The sequence below is a fragment of the Parasteatoda tepidariorum genome, chromosome 5 (genome assembly GCF_982258835.1).
Source record: "Parasteatoda tepidariorum strain Cologne lab strain chromosome 5, Ptep-v5.0, whole genome shotgun sequence".
NCBI classification, from domain to species: Eukaryota; Metazoa; Arthropoda; class Arachnida; order Araneae; family Theridiidae; genus Parasteatoda; species Parasteatoda tepidariorum.
In genome coordinates, this window is record NC_141759.1 from 74,123,205 (window position 1) to 74,146,369 (window position 23,165).

At 28.4% G+C, this 23,165-nt stretch overlaps 1 protein-coding gene across 1 annotated transcript; it reads right to left on the reverse strand.

Moving 5' to 3' along the window:
* Positions 1–3,412: 3,412 nt before the first annotated feature.
* On the reverse strand, positions 3,413–22,012 carry LOC107438079 (protein argonaute-4). The gene is made up of 7 exons (XM_043052387.3): positions 21,844–22,012; positions 21,196–21,243; positions 14,122–14,177; positions 13,018–13,224; positions 10,891–10,956; positions 6,002–8,431; positions 3,413–5,321 (listed from the first exon to the last, which is right to left on the reverse strand). Exons 3-7 carry the CDS (start codon positions 14,138–14,140, stop codon positions 5,014–5,016), a joined length of 3,030 nt encoding a protein of 1,009 aa, XP_042908321.2. The 5' UTR covers positions 14,141–14,177; positions 21,196–21,243; positions 21,844–22,012; the 3' UTR covers positions 3,413–5,013.
* Positions 22,013–23,165: the final 1,153 nt, after the last annotated feature.

Below are 23,165 nucleotides of genomic sequence, written 5' to 3' on the forward strand. Positions count from 1 at the left end.
TATATATATATATATATATATATATATATATATATATATATTTTCTCCCCTTTGTTTTGTGATTATTATTACGATCCCTTTATTAACTAATCACTTCTCCCTGACGCCACTTTCGTAAAATTACTTACATTTTCTGACATAATAAATTTAGTGAATTTTACTGATAGTGATTGATAATTTTATTTACTTAAATACCTAAAAATAGTCTAAATGCATGTAACCTCGTTCAATGCAACTTCTCAAATAGTTCGAATAACGTCATTTTATAGTTTAAACTAAAAAAATATGTATACTAAAATGTAATTGATTGAGTTTTACCAATTTGCACGAGAATTTAATTTGTAAAATATTTAACAAGTTAATCACAAATAAAGCATAATCCCAGATTTTTAAGCATTTTTTTTTCACAAATAAAGTGAATAGTATTCAAAATAAACATCAGGAATTTAACGTAATATAAGAATTTAACATAATTTTTAAAGAAACAAGCCTTTTTATAACAATTCTAAACTTTTCTTGGTTTATTTAAATAACATTTTTCTTTCAAAACAATTAGCACATTATTTCGAATTATCACATTCTATGTAGCGTGAATTGTAATTTTAGTGTCAAAGGAAAATTCAAGATAATAAGGAAAAAAAATTCACCAAATTTGCTGTAATAGGTTTTTCTCTTTTCCTGCAGAATATTATCATTTAAAAATTTACGATTTATTTTCTTCAAATATTCAAAATAAATTTTTTAAGTAACAAAATTATAGGCAATGCCAGAGAGACATCTATTTGTATGCGATTGGACAAAATTCAATGAAATGACAAATCATTCTTTAGATAGAACATTGACTGAATTATAACAAATACCTTCGAGGGAAATAAAGGACACACCTTCGTGTAAAGATATTAAAAGAGTCGATTTCGAACTCAAGAATCCGAAAAGGAAGCCGCACCAATAGCTAGGGAGGTGACCCAAAAGTTAGGGGGCCAATGGCGTAAAGCATGGATTCTCGAAGTAAACTCCTTGGTTAGATGTCCCCCAAAGGACGATTGTAATTAATGCAGTAAACACAGTAAGCGTCAAAAAGAACCAATGAAAAAATTTGGAGCATTTTTATGTAAATGTAAGCTGTAGTACCCTATTGTGAGCAATTCGCTATTTGAAATAAAATATTCTGAATTTTTTATTAAAAGTTTAAAATATATAAATTTAAGGACCCCTAAAACTTTGTTACTAAACTTCATTATTAAATCACATATCTTTATAAAATATTTTGCTTGAGCCGAACATCTCCTAAACAGTTTCCTGATAAAAATAATAGCAATGTAATTAGTTTTAGAATCCTTCCTTAATCGCCAACTATATGCTTCCTTTGGCTGAAAGTGAAAGTTAGGAATTGTTTTTCCTTTTTTTCCTCTCGTTAGTTTCATTTACTTTTCTAATTCAATAGATAAAATAAACACAAAATATTTGATAGATCAATAAGAAAAAAAGTATTTACATATTATTCTACTACCCTTCATCCTCTCTGCACTATTGTACTACCCTTCATGCTTCGTCATCTGCATAAACATTGAAAGTCACAACTCTAAAACTTGCAATTTTTATATCTTAATAATTAATAACCGGATTTCTTATGAATTTTAAAAATTATATAAAAATTTTGTATTATGTAGTTGAAATGATTCATTGTTTATGTGACTTCAACGTATAGGTAGACGGAGTGCAAAGGGATAAAGATATGGAGAAAAAAAGTATAGTGTTTGATAATATAGCTTGCATATAAGGAAAATATAGTGTTTGAATACAGCTTGAATTCACATATTAAATAATATTTCAACACCCCCTTTTTATAAGGAAATAAAAAGTTAAAAGATTTATGAACTTAAAAAATAAAAAAAAATAAAAAGTGCGAAAGTGAGAGTGTAAGACGGAAGAGAGAAGAATGGGACAAAAAGACTCATATTTTGTAATAAATTTTCGTGAATTTTTTTTTTCTTCTATTTTACATGTAGGAAATATGTATCAATATCAAAATTAGGAAAAATATTTAAGTGCTTCTGCATTTTGCATCACAGAAAAAAAATAAAAATAAGGAAAATGCAATTATAAACAACATGCCCCTCCCATATGCCCGAGCATCAGAAGGGCAGAGGGGACAGGTCACCGTGCTCGCCATTCCTGCAAATAAAAAGGAAGACACCATTTCCAGAATTCTAAAGCAAACAGCTTTGAACTATTTCATCAGTTAAAAGGTGCTATATTTTATAAGTATAATTTATAACTGAATGCAATGATAGGTCGAGGAAATAGATTTTGAAATATATTTTTCTAAATTATCTTTTTTCATTGTGATTCTAAAAATGTTATATTATATCTTATTATGTTTCAATTTTATTGTGAATTAGTATCTCAAATTTTTGTGAGAATACCTTAATAGATTATTTGCAACTTCTAATAATGTGTTTTTAAAAAAAAGTTTAATTAAAAATTTTAAAGCATATAGAAGTAATAAAAATATTTCAATGCATGTAGTTGGTATTTTATTCTATTATAAACTTGATATAGAGAGTAGATTTGTTAATAAAATGCACTTAAAGAGAAGGAAAAAAACCCACCTTGATATTTTCAGGTTGGTTAAAATCATAACTCCAAAATGTTATAATACATTTTCATGGAAAGATCCGGCGTTATGTAAAAATAGATTTCTTATAAATGTAGTACAGTGCAGAACTCGTTATTCGGAAATCAGAAAACCGGAACGAAATTCGATAAATTTTCCCACCATTTTTTAAAAAAAAAAAAAATTCCTCATAAGATTTTAGGATTTTTCGTTCTTTTTTGAAAGATGTTTACCTTACCATCATTTTGGAAATAATCATTAGTGTATTACTCTATCGTTTTTTCTTCTTTTTAAGATTATTTCCAAAAAAAATTTTTTTTATTAGTTGGGTTTAACAATAAAAAAACGGCTTTTTGTAGCGATTCAGAAAACCGGAAAAATCACTTATCCGGAATAGCGATGGTCCCGATCGTTCCGGATAGTCGGTTCCCTACTATATAATAAATTGATCGTTTGTTGGATATTTTCCGCAGAAAACATATTTATTGGGAAAAGTATAGTTATTGACATCAGTTAACTTACTTTCGTTTTGTATTCATCTAACTTTCACAAATGTTTTAGATATTGCAAATTTTTTTCGCCTCATAAATTCCTGACACCTTGATTACACCAATCATTTTTAATCTATTAGCAAACTTATATTTTTTTTTTCATGTATGAATAATGCAACAGATATGTATTGAAAGAATTCCCACATGGTTAGATCAAGCAATAGTGTTTATAAGTACAGTTGAATTGTCATAAATAAATGAGTGGAATTTGTGTAAATATGTCATAAATAAAACTAGAACATAATAAAGATAGAAGTTTTATTTATGCTTCATAGCTTTTTATTAACATAAAGCGTAAGTAATTAATATACACATAACTGAATCATACGTAATCACTTTTTGATGCAAAAACTAGATAATCACAAAAAAGTACCACAAAAAATAAAACAAGTTTAGGTATTTTTGCAGAATGCAATTACTTTGCTTTTCTAGCATAGCACTGTTACATAAAGCTTAAAAAAACACTGGATGCAGTTTTCACTTCCATAACAGTGCAGTCAAATAAACAACTAAAGAATAAACATATGACTTAGTTTTGAAATGTAAGAGCAGTTTTGCAGTTCTTCTTAAAAAAATAAATAAAAAAAAATAAAAACCAGAGCTTTGTTTTTTCTGTCTTACTTCAAAACAAAATAAAAAATATTGACTTACATTTGAAAGCAATTGAATATTGATTGTATATTGCACGTAACATTTAGTAAACAGAATATTATTTTTAATATATTACATTCAATAAAACATTTAAATTTTGAACGTTTTTCTAGGGTTTTCAAAAAACTGTAAGATTGTGAATTTTTAAGCCACAAAGAGTTATGCAAGTAATAAATAAACATAAGCATGACTTTTAGTAATCATCCTAGTTATCTAGGAATAAATAAAAAAATAATTATGTAAAATCAAATGCTAAAAACTTAAGTTGGAAACAAAATTGAAAAAATAGATGCTTTTAGACAATTTATTTTGTTTTAGTTTTTTAAATTTCAATCCTTCAATAAATACTAAGTTAACAGAGGTTTTTGCTTAGGCAAAACAAAACTATGTATTGAATGTGTTCAATTTAAAAGTCCACAAATAGTTTTACAGGTATAAAATGACTAGACATGTACAATAAGAATAAATGTTCATCATAATAGACTTACAATAGTATTGTTTTTGTAGTATCTTTTCTTATGCTAAAATCTTTATTTCAGTGTTTTGCTGGAGAAAAAACCAATCCCAATACGTATTCATAGCTATCAATACATATTTATTTACTGTATTTTAAAATCAAATTTGAAATTGAGTCAACTCAAGCAAACACAAAAGAATGAAGAAGCAAATGTGAGAAAAGGTCACAAAGACATTTTTTAAGCAATCAGATTTATCTGGAGAAATACTTGGATTACATGGTAGACTTCATAAATTGGGAATTTCGATTAAATGATGGTTATATGATTAAATGTTGAAATTAATAGCACAAGAACTGAAAATTGTAATAAACCCACTGCTATAATACGAGTCAATTGCACAATATTTTATTTTAAAAACTTACTAATAAATGTTTTCTTTTAATAATTTTATTTTCTATTAAATTTGTTATTTCATACAATATTTATATAGTACATAAGCATTGGTCATTATTTTATACAAGATTTATATAGAACATAAGCATAGATCATAACTCTTTTTTAACCCCTTCGAAGCTTTTGCAAAATTTAAATGAGACGTAATATACTAGCAAATAAAATAAGAAGAATGCTTTTTTGAAAAATAATTTATATACTTTCTTGTCACATTACCCAAATAAAAAATATTGTACAAAGTTTTCAATTTTAAAGGCAAGGCTATGTCAACAGGAATAGTACCTCAGACGAAGTACATAGTGTTTTTTAGAGTATCTATAACCTTAATGGCATTGATCACAGCATCAGGTAATGGATGAAAAGTAGAAGCTGAATCAGTACTATCCCCGCTTGATTCATCCAGCATTGATACAAGGTATTGGCGAGTTCTAAATGCAGCCAAATGAGCATATATGACTGGGGCTGGACTTGATATGCTTTTGGTACAACGCACATAGGTATGACATAGGTAATACGTTAATTTGTGTAGGTCATCAGCCGAGAAGTTGTTGTCGTCAGCTAACACTGTGTAGTGGCAAGGTCGACTAGTACCTAAAAAAATATAGTAAGCAATGAAGTAGTATTCATCATCAAAGATAAACTAAAATTTTCTGTACTTGGTTATTTAATTTCATAGACAAATAATATTTTTTTCATGACATATATGAATAATTAAGATTTTACCAAATTATATATTGATTTGGCGAGACCCATTTTTGCTTTTAAACATAAAATAATTTTTTCTGCTCAAATAATGAGCTTTGACCTGTCTAACATCTTCCATTCTGTTTGATGACCTTTTGCCACCTTTCTGAACCTTAACAAAAAACGAAGTGCGATTTCAGACTATTATTACTGAGATTTTTACCCTTTTAAAAGTTCTGCAAATTTAAAAATAAATGATAATGAAATGGTACTGGATTGGGTCTATATAGAGGATAATTACATTTACAGGGAGATTTAGAAAAAAAGAATTAAGAAATTGCACCATAACTAAAAATTAACAAAATACATTTAATGAAGTCATGAAAGCAAATAGTTTATCTGAAGAAAAAACTAAACAAACTGAGACACTTATCCGTTAGTTGGGTACCATATGAAAATCTAAATGCCAAAAAATGGTTGCCAAGTTCATAAAATTTAAATTTAGTTAATTATCTTGAACTCGTTAGTACTAACCTTTAAAGAGTATCTTAATTCTTTTTAAATATCTACAAAGCAATAATAGTTACCTTGTAATCCAAAATGACTGCACAGGAAAAAATCAAAATTCAATGGATGAACAACAGTGTTATCAACTGTCGTACCAGGCGGTATATTTTTCATTTTGCCTACACCATCTCTTGCATCTTGGGGCATGAAACGAGTATGGTGTCTTTTTTGAACAACAACGAAGGTTATTCCAGGTTCGTAGCCAGTTTGGATTTCTTGACAAGCTTCACGGATGGCTCTGACTTCATGCTTCATGACATGCTCAAACTGTCCCTCACTTACACCATCTCTGTAGAAGATGATTTTTTCAGGCTTCTTACCCCGTGTGTTTTTATAGAAGGCAGACAGAAGGTCCTTAACCATTGATTTCAACTCCAATATGATCTCAATTGCCTGCTTCTTTTCATCCACATTAGTCTGAGCTCGTACAGTGACAGCGTAACGAGAGGGATGCGAGTCGAGGCTACCAACAGCTGCAGCAATAGAGGGCTTTATATCCTTTGAAGGACTAGGGTGCGTAACATCTGCACCTATTATAAGAACAGGTCGCCTCAATATTTCAGGTGTTTCCCCAGGGGTTAATGAATTATTTATTCCTCCCATCTTTGCATTGATCTTTTGGCAAAGGTTACTGACTAAAGGAGGATTACATTTCTTGACGACATTATCATCTTTAACACATTGAGTAGTCAATCCAAGCACAGTTTCTGCAGCTTGTTTAATCTCACCGTAGATAGCCTTATTCGCACCTGGAACTGCAATAACAGCTAACTGAGCATTGTACTTCTTTTTCATCTCAGTCAACACTGCTTTAACTGAAACTCTGCGATTGTCGATAATATCAACTAGTTGAGGTCTGCCGATTGAAATACCGGATTCTCCAGCAATATTAACTAACAATTTGGCAAATTTGCTCAAGTGCTCATGAGAACAAAATCCTGAATTTCCAAAACTTAAGAAAACCCAGGAATCAATTTCAGCTCCTTTAAAGAACTGTTTGCCACGCATATCCCAGGAACCATCAGTGGGCACTATTTTAGACTCGTTATAGCGAACACTTGGAGGACCTAAAACTCTGCCTTCAAGTCTTAACGGTTCATTATATACTCTCATTCCAAATTCTTTTAAATACTGATCACGGCTGTAGTCTGCTCTCTTCAGTAAATCTCTAATCTCATCAAAACGTGTTCTAGGAGGTCTTTTAGTGAATTTAATCATTTCTGCACTCTGCTTTTCTTCCAGTTTTTTCTTACAGTGTTGACCTTCAACCATATCGCAAACCTCAATGGGCAAATATATTTGCTTTGCTGCAGGATTTACTTGTAAGCAGGGAAGGTGAGGAAAACGAAGTCGCCTATTATACTGCCTTTGGAAATAATTTGCTACAGTCTCTCTTCGATTAACTCCATTTTCAGTGATGTTAAACTCTAATCTATCGGCTCTTTCCCGAGTTAAAGTCAAAATGCGATATTTCCGTCTATATGTTAAATGGTTTACTTCAATTCTCATGTTTTTCAACTCTTTTGAAATTCTTCTAATATCAGCATCCCTGAGAGTCGTGTTCTCTAAGCCAGCAATGTTTGTCCTCAGGAATTCTGCAATATAATTAAGAACAGGACCTTTCTGGTAAAAGGTTGTGGCAGTGATGTCGAGGTTAACCATAGGTTTCCACTGACCAAGTCTCAAACTTTGATGATAACCAAACCAAATTTCTCTTCCACCACCCAGAGGGTGAATGTCCTGCTCAGCAGGTGGGTAAAAAAATGAGCGACCAACTGGAAAAAACCGCTGACAAGGTCGATGTCTTAAAATAGTTTCAACAGCCATCACGGCTTCTTGATCAATTGAACTTATATGACCTTCAAACAAGGCTTGTAGTGAATCCAAGCTGATTGCACAAGAGGTGCTATCCTTCTTTCTCACAGGCTGAATATTAACCACAAAATCATCAGTTCTCTCATCAGCTGGATTTTCTGGAGGCATTTGAACATTACACTTCAGAGGAGGATTCGGAATATTCAAGGGTCTCTTAGTATATAAATTTTTTCTACCATCATATGCCGCATGCAAGTTTTGAAAATGGGGATCAACTCTAAGCATTAGATCAATTATTTCTCTGTTACGCTTTGTGCTCATGCAGCGATATTTTTTATCATCTTGTAATGCCGGAATTTGCGCTACTTTTTTTGGTTCAGCAGCTCTCCTTTTGCTAACTATATCTACATCATAGTGATATACACTGCCTCGGGGTAAATCAATACTGAAGCAATTGGATATCAATCTGATAACTCTTCCAGGCGGACGCTGTGAAGGTTTGGGTTTTCGTGGTAATGAAGATTGTATTTGCATTTTATATTCTAGCTCAATACCAAGTTGTTCTGGGTCAACTCTTCTCTCTCTTCTTACTTCCCTCACAGGTGGTGGTTCTTCCCGTGGAGGAGGTTGAGTATCTGAGAAGAAAAATAAAAGATGATCAAATCCAGTCAGTAGTTCTGTAAATACAAATTAAATACCACAGTTTAAAATTAGAACCCAAATGAGAAATCCAAAAACTTAAAATTTTTCTTAGTTATTTCCTTATAATATTGTTGAAATATAATACAGGGTTTAAAATTAACAGTTGTCTATCTGTATGGCACCACTGAAACCTCCTGCCTCAGTGAACAATCACTGTGAAGTGGTTATACAATGGTATTTTTAAGGAGCTATTCCCAATAAAAATCAATTTCTAAAGGGTAGGCATTCAGTTTTTTTTAATTTTTATTATTTATTTTTTTACAAAATCTGTTTTTGACTAGGAATTTAAGAGTGCAGCACTGTTTACCCAATTAAGTGTTAAGTGTAATGGTCACTCCAGTCGAGATTTAATTCCCTGTAATTTCTAGAAAAAGTAGAAATGTTTGCAAAAATATTTTTGTTTTAAATTGCCAAAATTTGAACTGTAATTATAAAATTTGCGGAAGTATATTTATTTGTATTAGTAATTCATAGCTAAATGTAAATTTATATTGAAACAGGAATACTTTACAAATTTTAAATATTTAACAAATTTTAAACTTAATTTGTTAAGTACGTATTTCAAGTCTATAAGAATCAGTTAAGATTAAAGATATTAAGAAAAATGGAACTAGATTTATGTGGACATTAAAAATGAATTTAATTAAGTTGAACTAATAAGGGAAAAAAATGTAAGTACCAATGGATAAGAATTATAAGATATAATCTGTTAAATTAGGTAGAAAATTACAAGACTGAATAAGAAAAACAAAACTGCTAATGCTAAAATCTCAAAAGCTTCTATGCAATATGGGGGTATCTTTAAATTTTCTGATTGAAATTAAACATATGCAACCGTTTAGTAAATCATATAAAATACATGTCATTTTAATCTTTTTTTTTTAAAGAAAGTTTAATACAATCATTTAAAATTTATATAAAAGTCTAGTTTAATAAAATAAGTCTTATAAAATATTAAATAACAGAAGTCCTACTTAATATTCTATAAATCAGTAGAAATAGAATAAATAGTATAAAAATGTATACTTTATATACGAGTTGAATAAAGCAATTATAAAAACACAGCAGTGTCATAAATTTTTTTATTTGTTTAAATTAACTATATAGCAATAAATTTTAATAATAAAATAATAAAACGCACAAAATTATGGTGATTTTAGTTTTTGCACAGAACTTGATTGCAAAGTATTTGATGTAATTTAGAAGAAAAAAAAGTAATTCAAAGAAGTAACTAAGCTTGACTAAAGAGATTATTTATTCCCCCCATTTCAAATCTGTGATTCCAAAGACTATAAATCAGTGAAAATATTAATCAATACAATTAAGGAAAATCAATGAAATCAGAAAATGATTTAGAATTGCATGCAACTTGTATCTCTCTTTTAAGAAAACAATGCTAATAAATTATAAAATAAAGCATTTAAAAATTGACAGAGATGGAAAATATGGCGAGTGAGAAAATTCAAGACATGAAGAAGTGTAATGCATAAAAAATATAATGAAACAGGCAACTTAGAAGCTAAGCTGAATTTTCTGACAATAAACATTCGATCAAAAAGCTCAAAGCAATAAAGTTTTAATTCAGAGCTAGTTATTAACAATGCATATTTTTATTAACATTTCAATTTTTGTGCTTCTTTATAAGTTTTTTATTAATAAAAAAAATTAAATAATTTTTTAATACCTTACTAAAATTTTTATCTTTTTGTCACTTTCTTCAAAAAGTACAGTATAGAGTATTTAGGTTCAAACTTTAACAGTTTCTTACAATCATTTGAGACATTGTACAAATACCAAATTTGAGTTCAAGCCATTATTTTAAGAAAGAAAACTTATTTACACAGCTTCTACAATTATTGGAAACTTTAAACGTAATTATAAAAAGTAGATTTTGGCAAAGATCTTTCTCAAAATTATATTTCCTTATGAAACTAGAAATATGCTTTAGAATACATTTTGAAGAAAACAATTTGTTACATTTAGAGCAAATAGAAATAGAAGGAAAGAAAGAAAGAAAGAAGACCTAAATAAAATTTTTTAGACTTTTTATGAGACAATTCTATAGAAAACATTTGTTTTTCAAATTATTAATATGCTACATATATTTCAAGTAAAAGAAAGTAACTATGGAAAATAAAGATATAACACCTCCCTAAATTATGATTTCAAAGTAAATTTAAAATCTACTCTGAATTATAGCATTTTTAAGGCACATTTCTTGTTTAATCTACGTAGTAATTTATGAAACATTCTTTCTGAAATCTTATAATCCTTTTAGAAGAAAATATTCTTTTATGAAGCAGCATATTAAACAAGAAAAAATAAAATAGACCTTCCTCTAAGGTTCATATTTTATTTACATAAATAATGCTACAAAAAAAAATCAAATTACCAGGTGGTGGTCCTGTTTGTTCTGGTCTTCCAGGAGCTTGTCTTTGTTGATCATCAGGACCTCGCACTATATGTATGAAAAATTGTTTTTTAAAATTTTTACAAAAAATGAATCTATTTACATTTATGTGCTAGGGTTTATTTATAAGAAAAAAATTGGGTGTATTATGTGACCCTTCACAAAAAAAGACACACCAGTGACAAAATATTTTATGACAAAATTAAAAACTTCACAAACTATTCTTTTGAAACAAAACATTCTTTCGTTATACACTGTAATGTGAAGGTGTTGCTTTTCTGTATATAAGAAATGGCATAAAAAAACAAACCCCTTTAATTTTGAGAATTGGAAAAAAGCTGTTTAACCTTCTTTAAAGAAGCCAATTATCCTTTTTCTTAAAAATGCAAAAGCTAAAACTCACTATGTTTCATAATACAGGGAGAAACATCTTCAAAAAACTAATAACTTTAAAAAACCCACATTTAAAGTGATTCCAGATTTAACAAGCAAAATAGAATGTTTCGTGTGGTAAAATGTCATAAATGCATCAGAATGTACTCCTTTAGTGAGAAATTTTTTTCACTTCGCAGGGAAATTGTTTTCGTAGAATGGGATAATATCAGATTTTAACTAGATTATTATTAAGAAATATGTTTTGGTGTCATTTAGTTAAATAATTTTTTAAAAGGTTAACAAGAACAGAGGTCCAACCTTCAGAGAAAGTCAAATTTTTAGCCAGTGTGGACTGTTAGTCCATTGTCTAACTTCTAGGGGATACAGAAAGAATTTTGAAGGAGTTTCAATATTGCCAGAGATGTACCAAAACATTTCTGGTTTCACAGTTCGATGTAAATAAAGCTCATACCTGACCCTTCCTTTTCTTGAAAGTGTGCTTTTCATTCAGCTGTTTAAGATATGGAAATGAAAGCCTCACACGTAAAAGAAAAAATTAAAAGAGAAAAAAATTGCAATATGTAATTAAAATATTTAAATTTAGTAATTAACCTAATTTATTTTCTTATGTTTAATTTTTTAAACTAATTATAAATATAGACTTGGTAAATTGAGTATTTTTCTTTAACCAGAGTCCTTTGTAATTGCGGGAAATGCTCTATTTATCTTCAGAACTTTTTTCTTTTACTCAAAAAAGTAACTTCACCCCATTAATAAATAAATTACATAAAGTCTATTTTTAATTGCCAGGACAACCTTACAAATTCAGAAAAACACTTAACTATAAACCAAATAACAATGTAACGGAAATACACTGTGTAAATTGCGCATTCTAATTTTGAAAACTGATTTTATGGCAGAAGAATAATAAAACAAGTATATTTACTTAATTTTTAGAATAAATTCTCAAAAAGCCAGGCTTTTTATTTTATTTTTTAAAGAATAAATTTTTTAAAAATATGATTATAAACAATTCTTTATCTTTATGAACACCATAACTGCCAACATGGAGAAAAACTCCAGTGGATTCCAGAATTCAATTGAAATTATATACGAGAAAAAGCACACTATTATAATATGTAAGGAATCAAAGACACATTCAGAACAAAATACAAATTTGTCATTTTTTCGGGACTTTAGAGATGAATGAAAATTCTATATGATTCGTTATGAGTTTGATAGCATTTCTTTTTCATTTTAAAGTCATCCATAGTAAAATTAATTTGAAATCATCCTCAAGTAAGCCTCAGAATATTGGATCCAATCAGGTCGGATGGAATACTATTTTCCCTGTTTCTTTAAAAAAAAAAAGATACCTTTAACATAGGCATATTTTCATAAACGTTAAAAAACCCGGGAGAATTCTAATTAATCCGGGAAAGCGGGAGAATCGTGCGAAATTCAGTAGTGTCCAGGAAAATCCAGAAGGGTTGGCAGCTAAGGAACATGCATTTATGTTTATGTAATGGCATTCAGATCTTACAAAACGAAAAAAAATCTTTGAACTCATGATTAACTATATATTTTTTAAGTTCCTCTCAGATCAATAATTAAACTGTGATGCAATTATTAAAATAATAATTAATACTTAAAAATTTAATATTTAATTCAAAAATTTCAATTTTTTAAAGCAGGTTTGAGTTGTCACATGAATTGATTTGTTAATCCACTTACTTTGAGGTCTTTGTTGTTCTTGTCTTGGGGCATCTTGTCCAGAGCCTTGTCTAGCAGTACCTTGCCCTTGCCCAGGATCAAATCCTGGCGGACCTCGCCTGGCATCAAATCCAGGTGGCCCTTGTCTGGGAGGTCCCTGTCTAGGAGCTTGACCTTGTCCTGGAGGATGTTTTTCCTGTTCTTGTCTACCTACTCCTCTTCCGCGGCCTATAAAATATAGTTATACAAGTTACTCAACGAAACACGATCAACTTATAATAGAAAGTACAACAATCATTTGAATATTGAGTAGCCCTGCCATTGCAAACTAGTGTAGAGGTTAGCGACACCAATAAAATAGCAAGTTAAGTTCATCTGAAATGAAAAACCATAAGGAAACTTCTATGCCAATCTAATTTTGAATGCAATATTTAATGAAACTTTTAAATTTAGAACAATATTTAATTAATCAATTTCAAAAATTAGCTTTAAAATCAAGTTTTGATTGTAGAAAGTAAAATAATTTAGCCTTTAATCTGATAAATATTTCAAAGCACAGCTTATTTTATTGTTTGCGTTAAAACAAAAATTATTTTTCAGGCTTTACATAATTATGTCAGGCTTTATTAATTTTTCTTCTTTCTGAAATAATCTGACAGATAGCAAAAACATCAAGTCACTTCTATGGTGACTTGCAACGAAGGGTTAGGTGGAGATTCCGGGAGAAAAATTATGCACAAAACATTGAAAGTTAAATAGTCTATCAGAAATACTTTTACAAATGGTACGCTTATAAAAAGCAAAGATTATATACAAGAGCGAAATAAAAAAGTAAAAATACATCTTAATTCTCAAAAAATTTTTGTTTTAAAACTGAGGTATCTCAGTTTTACTATATTTTAAGGAAAGAGTGAAGAAAAAAAAAGTCGATAAAAACGCTGCTTTTTTAAAAAGAAAAAGCTAGATAAAAAATCAAAACAAAAATCCTTCATAATTTTTAAATGAAAAATTTAACTCCAAAAAATCACAATTTTACTATCTCTCATTTTATTTTATAACCCTCGTTGACAATACAAATATGAAAATATACAAGAAAGACTGATAAAAATGCTCAGATTAACTTACCTCTGCCTTTTGGAGGCATATCTAAATCAAAGTTTTCAAAACACTTCTTTTCAAAACTAGAAAAAAATAATTAATTTAAACTTCTTCTCCCAAAAAATAATCAGAAATAAATAAAAATAGTGATCACGATTGCTAGTAAGAAATATGGCCACAGAAAATAAATCTGGCCAGATAGGAGGTCACTGACAATTGGAATTCGGTATTTGATGTTAAAAGCTAGTTTTTGACATTACATGTCAAAAACTTAGGACAAGTTTCTTTCGTTTCATAGGGAACATTTTATTAGATAATAAATCCTGCATAATAGTCGCATTATAAATTATGATTTAATTATATATCATATATGAAGGAAAAAATATAGCCAAAATGATTGAAAATATTAACTGGCTTTTCTAAAAACATGGTACTATAAATAGTTTAAGATCGATATTATTTGCAATATTAAAATTATTCAGTTTCAACTCATAGTTAATGCCGGTAATATACAACAGTCGTTGAAGAGCAGAACCAATTTTGGTTTTACGACTACCTATGTTCAACTGCGTAACCTGTTGTTGTTGCTTATCCTCATAGATCTGACATTAGTCCGATCAACTCCAAAAAGTTGTTGACAGCCAGAAAGTCGATGACAAGAAGGGGATCGGAAATTAAGTCCACCTGGACAGTCCGACACAATCAAGTATATGTTTCGGTGAGACTGGTCGGATACAGCATTTTTTACAAGTCGGATAAATTTTTGTGCCACGTTCGAATGTTAGATATTTTAGGTGGCCAGTTGAGAATCTGCACAAGAGCACAAGGCAGTCTGGGAGCTTCGATCACAATTGATTTCCGGAAGGGTGCCAGGAGCTGTTGCGGTGTACAATTGGTGCGTAGGTGGAGTTTGACAAATTGATTTTCGTCTAAATTTTCCATTGGAGTAAAGTTCCTGATAAGTAAGTGATGACCCGGTGGGCATATCTTCCTCACTGCCCTCTTTGGCCGATCTATCTGCTATCTCGTTGCCACCAATATTAACATGTGATGGAATCCATTGGAGATGCATGTCATGGTGCTGAGAAATCTTTTTCATCTTGTGCAGGATAGATATACTAGTTTCATTGCTTGCAGAGGACCAGCTACTAAGATGTTGCAGGGCACTGCGGCTGTCCGATAAAATCCAGAGTTCTCCATAATCACTGTCGTAGGGTAAGATAGCGTCAAGCCCCTACTGCGTAACCTTGTAATTTTGAACCCGATCCAGAAGATAAGGGAACTCCTGGATCAAGTATATGAAGAAATTTGCCTTCATGGAGGACTTTTTTATGGAATTAACCCGTATTTGCGTTGCATGGAGTGGAAAACCACATAAACGTCACACAGCTAGGCTGACGGCAAGGGGACTCTAACCCATGATCAGTCTACAACTGAGTACATTTTATGTCAGAACTGCAGTCGGCATGACCCGCGTGCGGAATTCGTATTGACTAGCCATTTTTGGGATTTGAACCTAGTCTAGTGGAAAGAGAATGTTCAACCCTCCGATACCAAGCCGCGTCTTAATACAAGTGATAAATATTAGTTGTTAACAATTATTATTGATCTGAATATTGATTTTAAATCTTTTATGTTGTTAATACGAGTTATTTTTCTTTACCGTGTTGAAATGCGTTGTTTATTTTTTGCAACTGATTAGAATTTGGGATTTGCCTGGCACAGAAGAGAGTGCAGTGGCACATTTTTAAGAGTTTGAAATGAGTTCTTCTAAGAAATACGAATGGCCACGATATGGAGCTGTATATCAAAACTGATAAGCAATGGAGGTGCGCAATGTAAAGGGGTGTAATAAGCGAGTTGTTATTTCAAGGCTGCCACTGGATGAAAATAAGAAAAATAGTTGCTTTAGTAGCATCATATATGAAAAAAAGTCTCCCAAATAGTCTCCAAGATATGTAAAATAGTTGCCGACATCGTATCCTCCTCTAACATAATTTTAATTATTTGTGCTGTAATAGTATAAAATTCAAATAGTATGCAGTTAGATACTCACATTTTATAAAATATGTACATTTATTTGTGGATTTGCCTACAATATATAGATAGAGCAATGCTGAAGGAACTGCTGTAGGACACTTCCAACCATTTTAAAAATATCTATTTTTTTTCTTTTTAAATATCTATTTTTAATTCTATTCTTTCTGAGGCATAAAGCTTCAGATATCATAAGAAACAATAGTTGTAATTTAAAAAAAAACATTGAAAAAAAACTAGGGACTAAAAACTTTAGGCATTATAAAAATGAAGTAGAAATGATATTTACTTTCATGCATAATTTTTTTTTAACCTTACTATAAAATAAATATTTAGCATATAACTAAGACCCGGATTTTGATGACATTTGCATTTTTTTTTTGCATTTTTAGCATTTTTGGAAATTTTTTGTCATTTAGATTTTGGGGCGTATTTTGCATTTTAAAGCATTTTTTAAGTTTTTTGTTAATTTTTTCCAATTTTTATTATTTTTTGGGGCATTTTTATTACATGAAGAACAAGATTTGTCTTATAATTTGTCTTAATTCAGAAGATGCTGCATCAATTAAGATAGCGCAAAACGTGTAGGCCTCTGATAAAATCGAAGGAAACTTATCATTTATCAAGTCTAACTTTGCTATTGTGTCTTCGACAATTACAAGCTTGGAGAAACAAGAATTGGAACTTTGCGATGCAATAAATTCTATTGACGTAGTGAGTCAAGTGTTGTAAAAAGCAAGTGGAAAGATAGCACAAAGTGTAGCGGCTAAATTGAACAAAGTTTTGGAGAAGAACACTGGCTTCCAAACAAAGAAGAAAATATCTAGGATATTAGCAGGTGAAATAACATCTTTTCAAATTGAAGAAGAATTGTTAGTAAGTGAGACCGTCTTTTTCAAGTATGCACCAATAACATCAGTAGACGTTGAAAGAAGCTTCTCCAGGTATAAAAATTTACAAACAAGAGACGCTCGTTTACATTTCAAAATATCAAAAATCATTTAATAATCCAATGTAATTCTGAAAATGAAAATGTTTTGGAGTCAATACATTTTCCTTTTTTTTTGTTATTTTAGGATATAGAAAATATTTTTCAAACTTTAATGAACGTAAAACAAGTAGTGCATTGCTTTGTATTTTTCGAAATGACTCATAATAATTTTAAAGAGTGAAAATTTTTTTTAGTTCGATATTTTTACTTTATTTAAGCCATGTCATAAGTCATGTTTTTAGCGCAATGTTCGCATTTTTAGAGCATTTTTTAAGGGTATTTTTTGCACTTTTTAAGAGCATTTTTTGCACTTTTTAAGATCATTAGTTGAGATTTTTTAGGTCATCAAAATCCGGGCTCTACATATAACAAACAAAATCTGCATTTTAAATAATTTTACTTAATAATTTTAAGCAATAATATGAAAGGAAAATTATTATATAGGTACGAATAAATTAAAATTAAGCATTTTATGATAGAAAATAAAGTGAGGAAAAAACAGACAAGTTTGTATAAAATGTGAAATTTATTGTTTTTTTTTAAACATTTTCTTGGGGCTTTTACCGTAGAAATCAATTAAATTTTGTTTTCCTTTTATGAACAAGTTTATTAGTTTTAACCGATTCAATTTCATGTTATATCTTTGTTACACGTAATATTTCAGCAGCGTCCAATACCTTGAGCAATTCTTATTTAAACAGTATCATTTTTTTAATGGCATCGTTTAAACGCTCATTTCCTTCTTTAAGTAAAGAGTCTGCTGATGACTGCATCTCTTGATGCTTCTCCGTTAAAACTTAATCCCTTCTTTTTTTTCTCTTTATTTCTTCCTTTAATATTTCCGATTTTTTCTTTTCCTCTTTTTCTGTAGCTTCTTTCTCAGCTCTCTTTCCTTAGTCCTTTTGTGTTCTTCTCAATATGCAAAATACGGATTACGGGCACTATAGGTTAAGCTTAAAAGTTTTTTATATAATAGGTATTTCTGAAACATTTTTAAATTTTTGTATACCATATTTCATATCGAGCCTAGCATTTAACATTTTCTCAGACACTGATGCCTTCTCTTGAGAAAGTACCCTGGAAGATATAGAGAAATATCTCTCTACATCGCTATGGCCGTGAGATATTTTAGTAGGTGCAATTCAGATATAAAGACATATTTTTATTAAACCTTTAATTTTTATAACAAAATATCAAAGACAATTTTATTTATCTTTCATCTAGGAACATAATTTAAACTGTATATTAATATTTAAAAAAATAAAACCATGTTCGAATATATAAGGATTTGTTGTAAAGATACAATTGGAAACACAAAGGATTTAGATTTTTTTTAATTTAAGTGGATGCAATTCAGAAATAAAAACATTTTTACTATAAATAATACTTGATACCAGTTCATTAATTCTTGATTAAGATGTATGATTTAAATTAAACATTAATATTTAAAAATATTGAATCAAACAATATTCAAATTTAAAAGAATTTGTTTTGATTAAATTTTCAATTATAAAAGAACATTTTTTAAAGGGTCCAATTAAGAACGATGAACATTTGTTTCACTAAAAGAGCCATGCTGTTGTTTCTATTGCTTATTTATTACATATAGTTTCGTCGACCGGCGAGATTCGAACTCCCGTTCTCACGAACATGAGTCCAACGTCTTACCAGCCAGGCTATTTTGTCTCTAAAGAGTCATATTACTCGTATGTAATTCTCTTTAAGCTCCATGCAAAGTTTTAACGCATTAACTTAATTTTAGTCGAATATTAATTTTTAAAAATATTTCATGCAGTTATAATTTTAAAATAAGAATATTTTTTTTACAGGTTACTGTTAAAAATTTTCTTTATATCCAATAAGTTCGTGAACAAATTTTTGCATGACATCTTTTAAAAACGGTTTTTATTTTTTTATTTTTCAAAAAAGATATATAATATATAAAAGTTATATAATAGATATATAATATATCTCGATCATGCCCTATTAACAGAAAACTAATAATTTTTAATCATTATTTTAATTTTGAAATCAATGTTACAGAAATTAAAAGAAAAACCATTAATTCCCAGATTTTTTTTAAAAAACTATTAGTTGCTTCTTGAAAGCTTTTTACATTATTGCAAATTTTATTAATTCTAAACGATTAAGAAAAAACTAAATTTTCGATAATTTTACTGCGCAAATTGGTATCAAAATTACAGAAAAAAATAGCCTTAAATTTAAAAGCCTTCCTCTTATCATAACCACCAATTTTTAATTTGATTATTAGCAATATCAACATTTAAGCAAGTTTCATTAGTTCTCTTCAAAACCATATCTTAAGGATAAATATTAAAAATAAAATCACAATTACCCCAATTAAAAAAAATTAAATCTGAAAGCTTTAAAATCATTAAACTCAAGATACTTAGCTTCAAAAAAATGTGAAAAAAAAAATATTAGCAAAAGCGCCAGAGAAAGAATTACAATGTGGAATCTCTATTTTTTCCTTATAAAAATCAAGGCAATTAAAAAGAACATTTTCAAAAAGATTAAATTTACAAATATCTATCCAATAAAATTTATCAATTTTTCCATTAATTAAATATTTATCATAAATGCCACTACAAATTTCAAGTATTTGAGCATGAGGTATACTGGTATAAAAATTTTCAAAATCAAGTATATTAATATTAAAAACATCATTTTTTTTCAATAAAATTCAAAACATCAACGTTACTATTAATGACAATATTTTTCTCAACTTTAATTTCAAGCGAAATAATTTTTAGAACATTAAAAAACTTTTCACTAATACTAGAATTATAACAATTATAGTTCCTTCTAGCAATAAACCTAAACTTTACTGGATTTTCATGAAATTTTACAATTGGAAATAAACAAGGAAAGATCATTCTATTCAATTTAAATTTTAACTTTTTACTGAAAGCAATAATTCCTTTTTCGATAACTCTTTTGTCATCCTTTAATTTAACATAAGTATTATTAGCATTATATTCCTTAATAATTAATTTTTAAAAAAAATATTTACACATAATAGAAAAGTTATTAGAAGCTTCATCAACAACTGTAATAATAAACTTATTCTTGAGAATTTTAATTTTCTCAAACAAATCTTTATCAATAACGGTTCTACTAGGATAAAAACATAATTTGGAATTATTTAAATAATATTTAACTTTTTCCACTATAGTGGCAAAGGTTAAAAAAGTATAGTGGAAAAAGTTAAAGATTAAGATCTGAACAAATCACATAAGATTGAGTATTAAACCTAAAGAATTGGGTAATTTGACCTAAAAACGGCAAAATTTGACCTAGTGTCTGTCCATTTAATTTAATCAGTTAAATAATTTTCTTTTAGTAAGTCTTAATAATTAACCATATGTAGAGAATTTGAGAATAAAACCTCACAAACTAAGAAATAGGCAATTATTTTAATAGCAATAAATTTATTTAACTTAACCTAGAATAAAAATTATGTCTAAAAAACCTAAATAATTGTTACTACATTTATCGATAATAACCTAAGTTGAAAACAATAAATAAAATCTCTAAACTTAAAAAAAAAAACGATTAATTAAACTAAAAACAATAAATTTATTTACCTTAAACAATAAATAATATTTCAAAATTTAAATAGTTGATTCCACTATTGATATCTTAGATCGAGAAATGATAAATAAAATCTCTTAAGAAAAGTAATAATTGATTTAGCAGCAATTCACATAAATTAATCAAACTAAAAAATAAAATATTTATAAACCTAAATTTATTCTTTAGTTTATAATTAATATTGAAATGAACATTTTTATTATTTAGTTTTGAAAAACTTAATAGCTGAAATTTAAATGTTTTAATCATATGTAATACATGTCTATGCATCATAAATTTCGCATTACTGAAAATAAATAATTTTAAGGTAAACTCGAATTTTTTATGATTAATGAAAGGTACACTTTTTCGAAGATATAATTAGAATGTGTCTAATTTTAATATGTATGTCTTAAAAATAACATTTCTTTATCTCAAACTCATAACATTACATTTAAATTATCACATATAAAACCTACCTTTCTTTTTCCTTTTGGCATTTTATCCTCTTCAGAGAAATAATTATCCTGCAAAAGAATAACATTTGAACTGTTTAGTAATATTATATGCATAAGCACATATATGAAAAAATTTTTCAATTAGTTTATTAAGTACACAATATTTAATTATCCGATCATACCGATTTTATAATATTTAATGATAATATTTATTACATTATACATATGTAATAAATATTATATTCTCATATATAAAATATTTGGATATATTTTTTAAATATTAAAAAATATATCCAAATTATTTATAAGTAGTAATAATTAAATCCTTTTTCCTTTGTATTCAACAAATAAAAAATTAACGCGAATTTTTCTACCAATTTAATTTTAAAAAGAAAATCTGCCGAATTTTTCAACAAAAAAGAAGCGCATACAGAACGGTTTTTTAAAATACAAATTAATATTACAAAACTTTCATATTTTATTAAATATTTTCTTAATCGAATTTTAAGAGAACTAAAATAAATCATAAAACAAATTACGCAAATCAGAAAAACTTTAAACGATCTATAAAATACACATAACAGGTATTTCTGAAGTATAAATTTAAAAAATTATATATATAAATTTATATAAGTATAAATTTAAAAGTTATGCATAATGTGTACTTACCCCAAAAAATCACTAGTATATATTGGAATAAGCAGAAAATTTTACTTGGAATGGAAAATATATTTTCACTAAGTGAGTTACAAGTTTGCCGGTTTTATTTTTATAAAAAAAGGAAAAAAAAAAAAATTTTCTAGTTTCCGTTTAAAATGGGAACTGAAACTCAAATTACAATTGCCTACGTAGATCCGCGTCTATTTCCGGGTGACCCATGGTGAAAATAAGCTCCGATTGGCCGATACAGCTGTTTCTTGAACTGTTTTTCTTGCTCTCATTCTCTGATTGGATCACTGAAATGCCTTTCAATGATTCGCTGATAAGCAAATTAACGGGCATCGTTGCTAACACATCGTTCACTAATCCACTTGTAATAAAATGTTTATGAAATATATACACTACCTTTAAGAAAACCGTAGAAAATAAACTAAAAGTAACATCGTATAAAATAAAAAAAAAAAGAACGGACTGTCGTCGTAGCAATAACAGAATGTTAAATTATTGATTATTGCTATGAAGTACTAATTATTGAAGATTAGCTATTCTGTAGCTAAACCACTATAGGTTTATAAAACTAAATATAAAAATAAATTAATAAATAAGAACTTGCGTGCAGGTAAATTACGACTTAACAAACGCTTAGATAAATCAGATGAATTAAGAAGTTATTGATCTCGCAATAAACTTAGCAAATATTCGTATAGAAAAAAAAAAGTCTTACCCAGAAAATCTTTTATAAATTATTTTAAATATATATTAAAAAACAAAATATATAAAATACTTTAAGATTGAATCGCTATTTCTTGTTGTTAATATATAATTTATTAAAATATTGGCAATTATTTAGTCTTTGCTAATTATCTTAGGTATTAACTTTTCCGCCGTGTTTCTAAATAGCCCCCCTCTTCCCCCCCAAAAAAATCCTCTGAAATTTAGATGAAAAACTTAATTTAGAAAGAAAAATTAATTAATTAGATGAAAAATTTAATTTAAAATTACATTTTGCGACGAAATAGGAGTATTTTATGCATAAAATATTGTTTATATCAGCAAATTGACATTAAATTAAGAAAGCATTTGACACACAAGTTCACATGTACAGAGCGAAAAAGATTTAAAAAAAAAAACTTAAATAACTTTTGATTTAATGACCGGATTTTAACGCACTAGGACCTAATCTGAATGGTTCGAAGGAGTGACCTCAAATATGCTCATTACACTGCTTGACAATTGTTAAGGAACATTTACATTTTTTGAAATAATTTATAATAAACATTGATTGAAAAAATGAAACTAAATACATATTTAATGGAGACAAAGGAGCATTT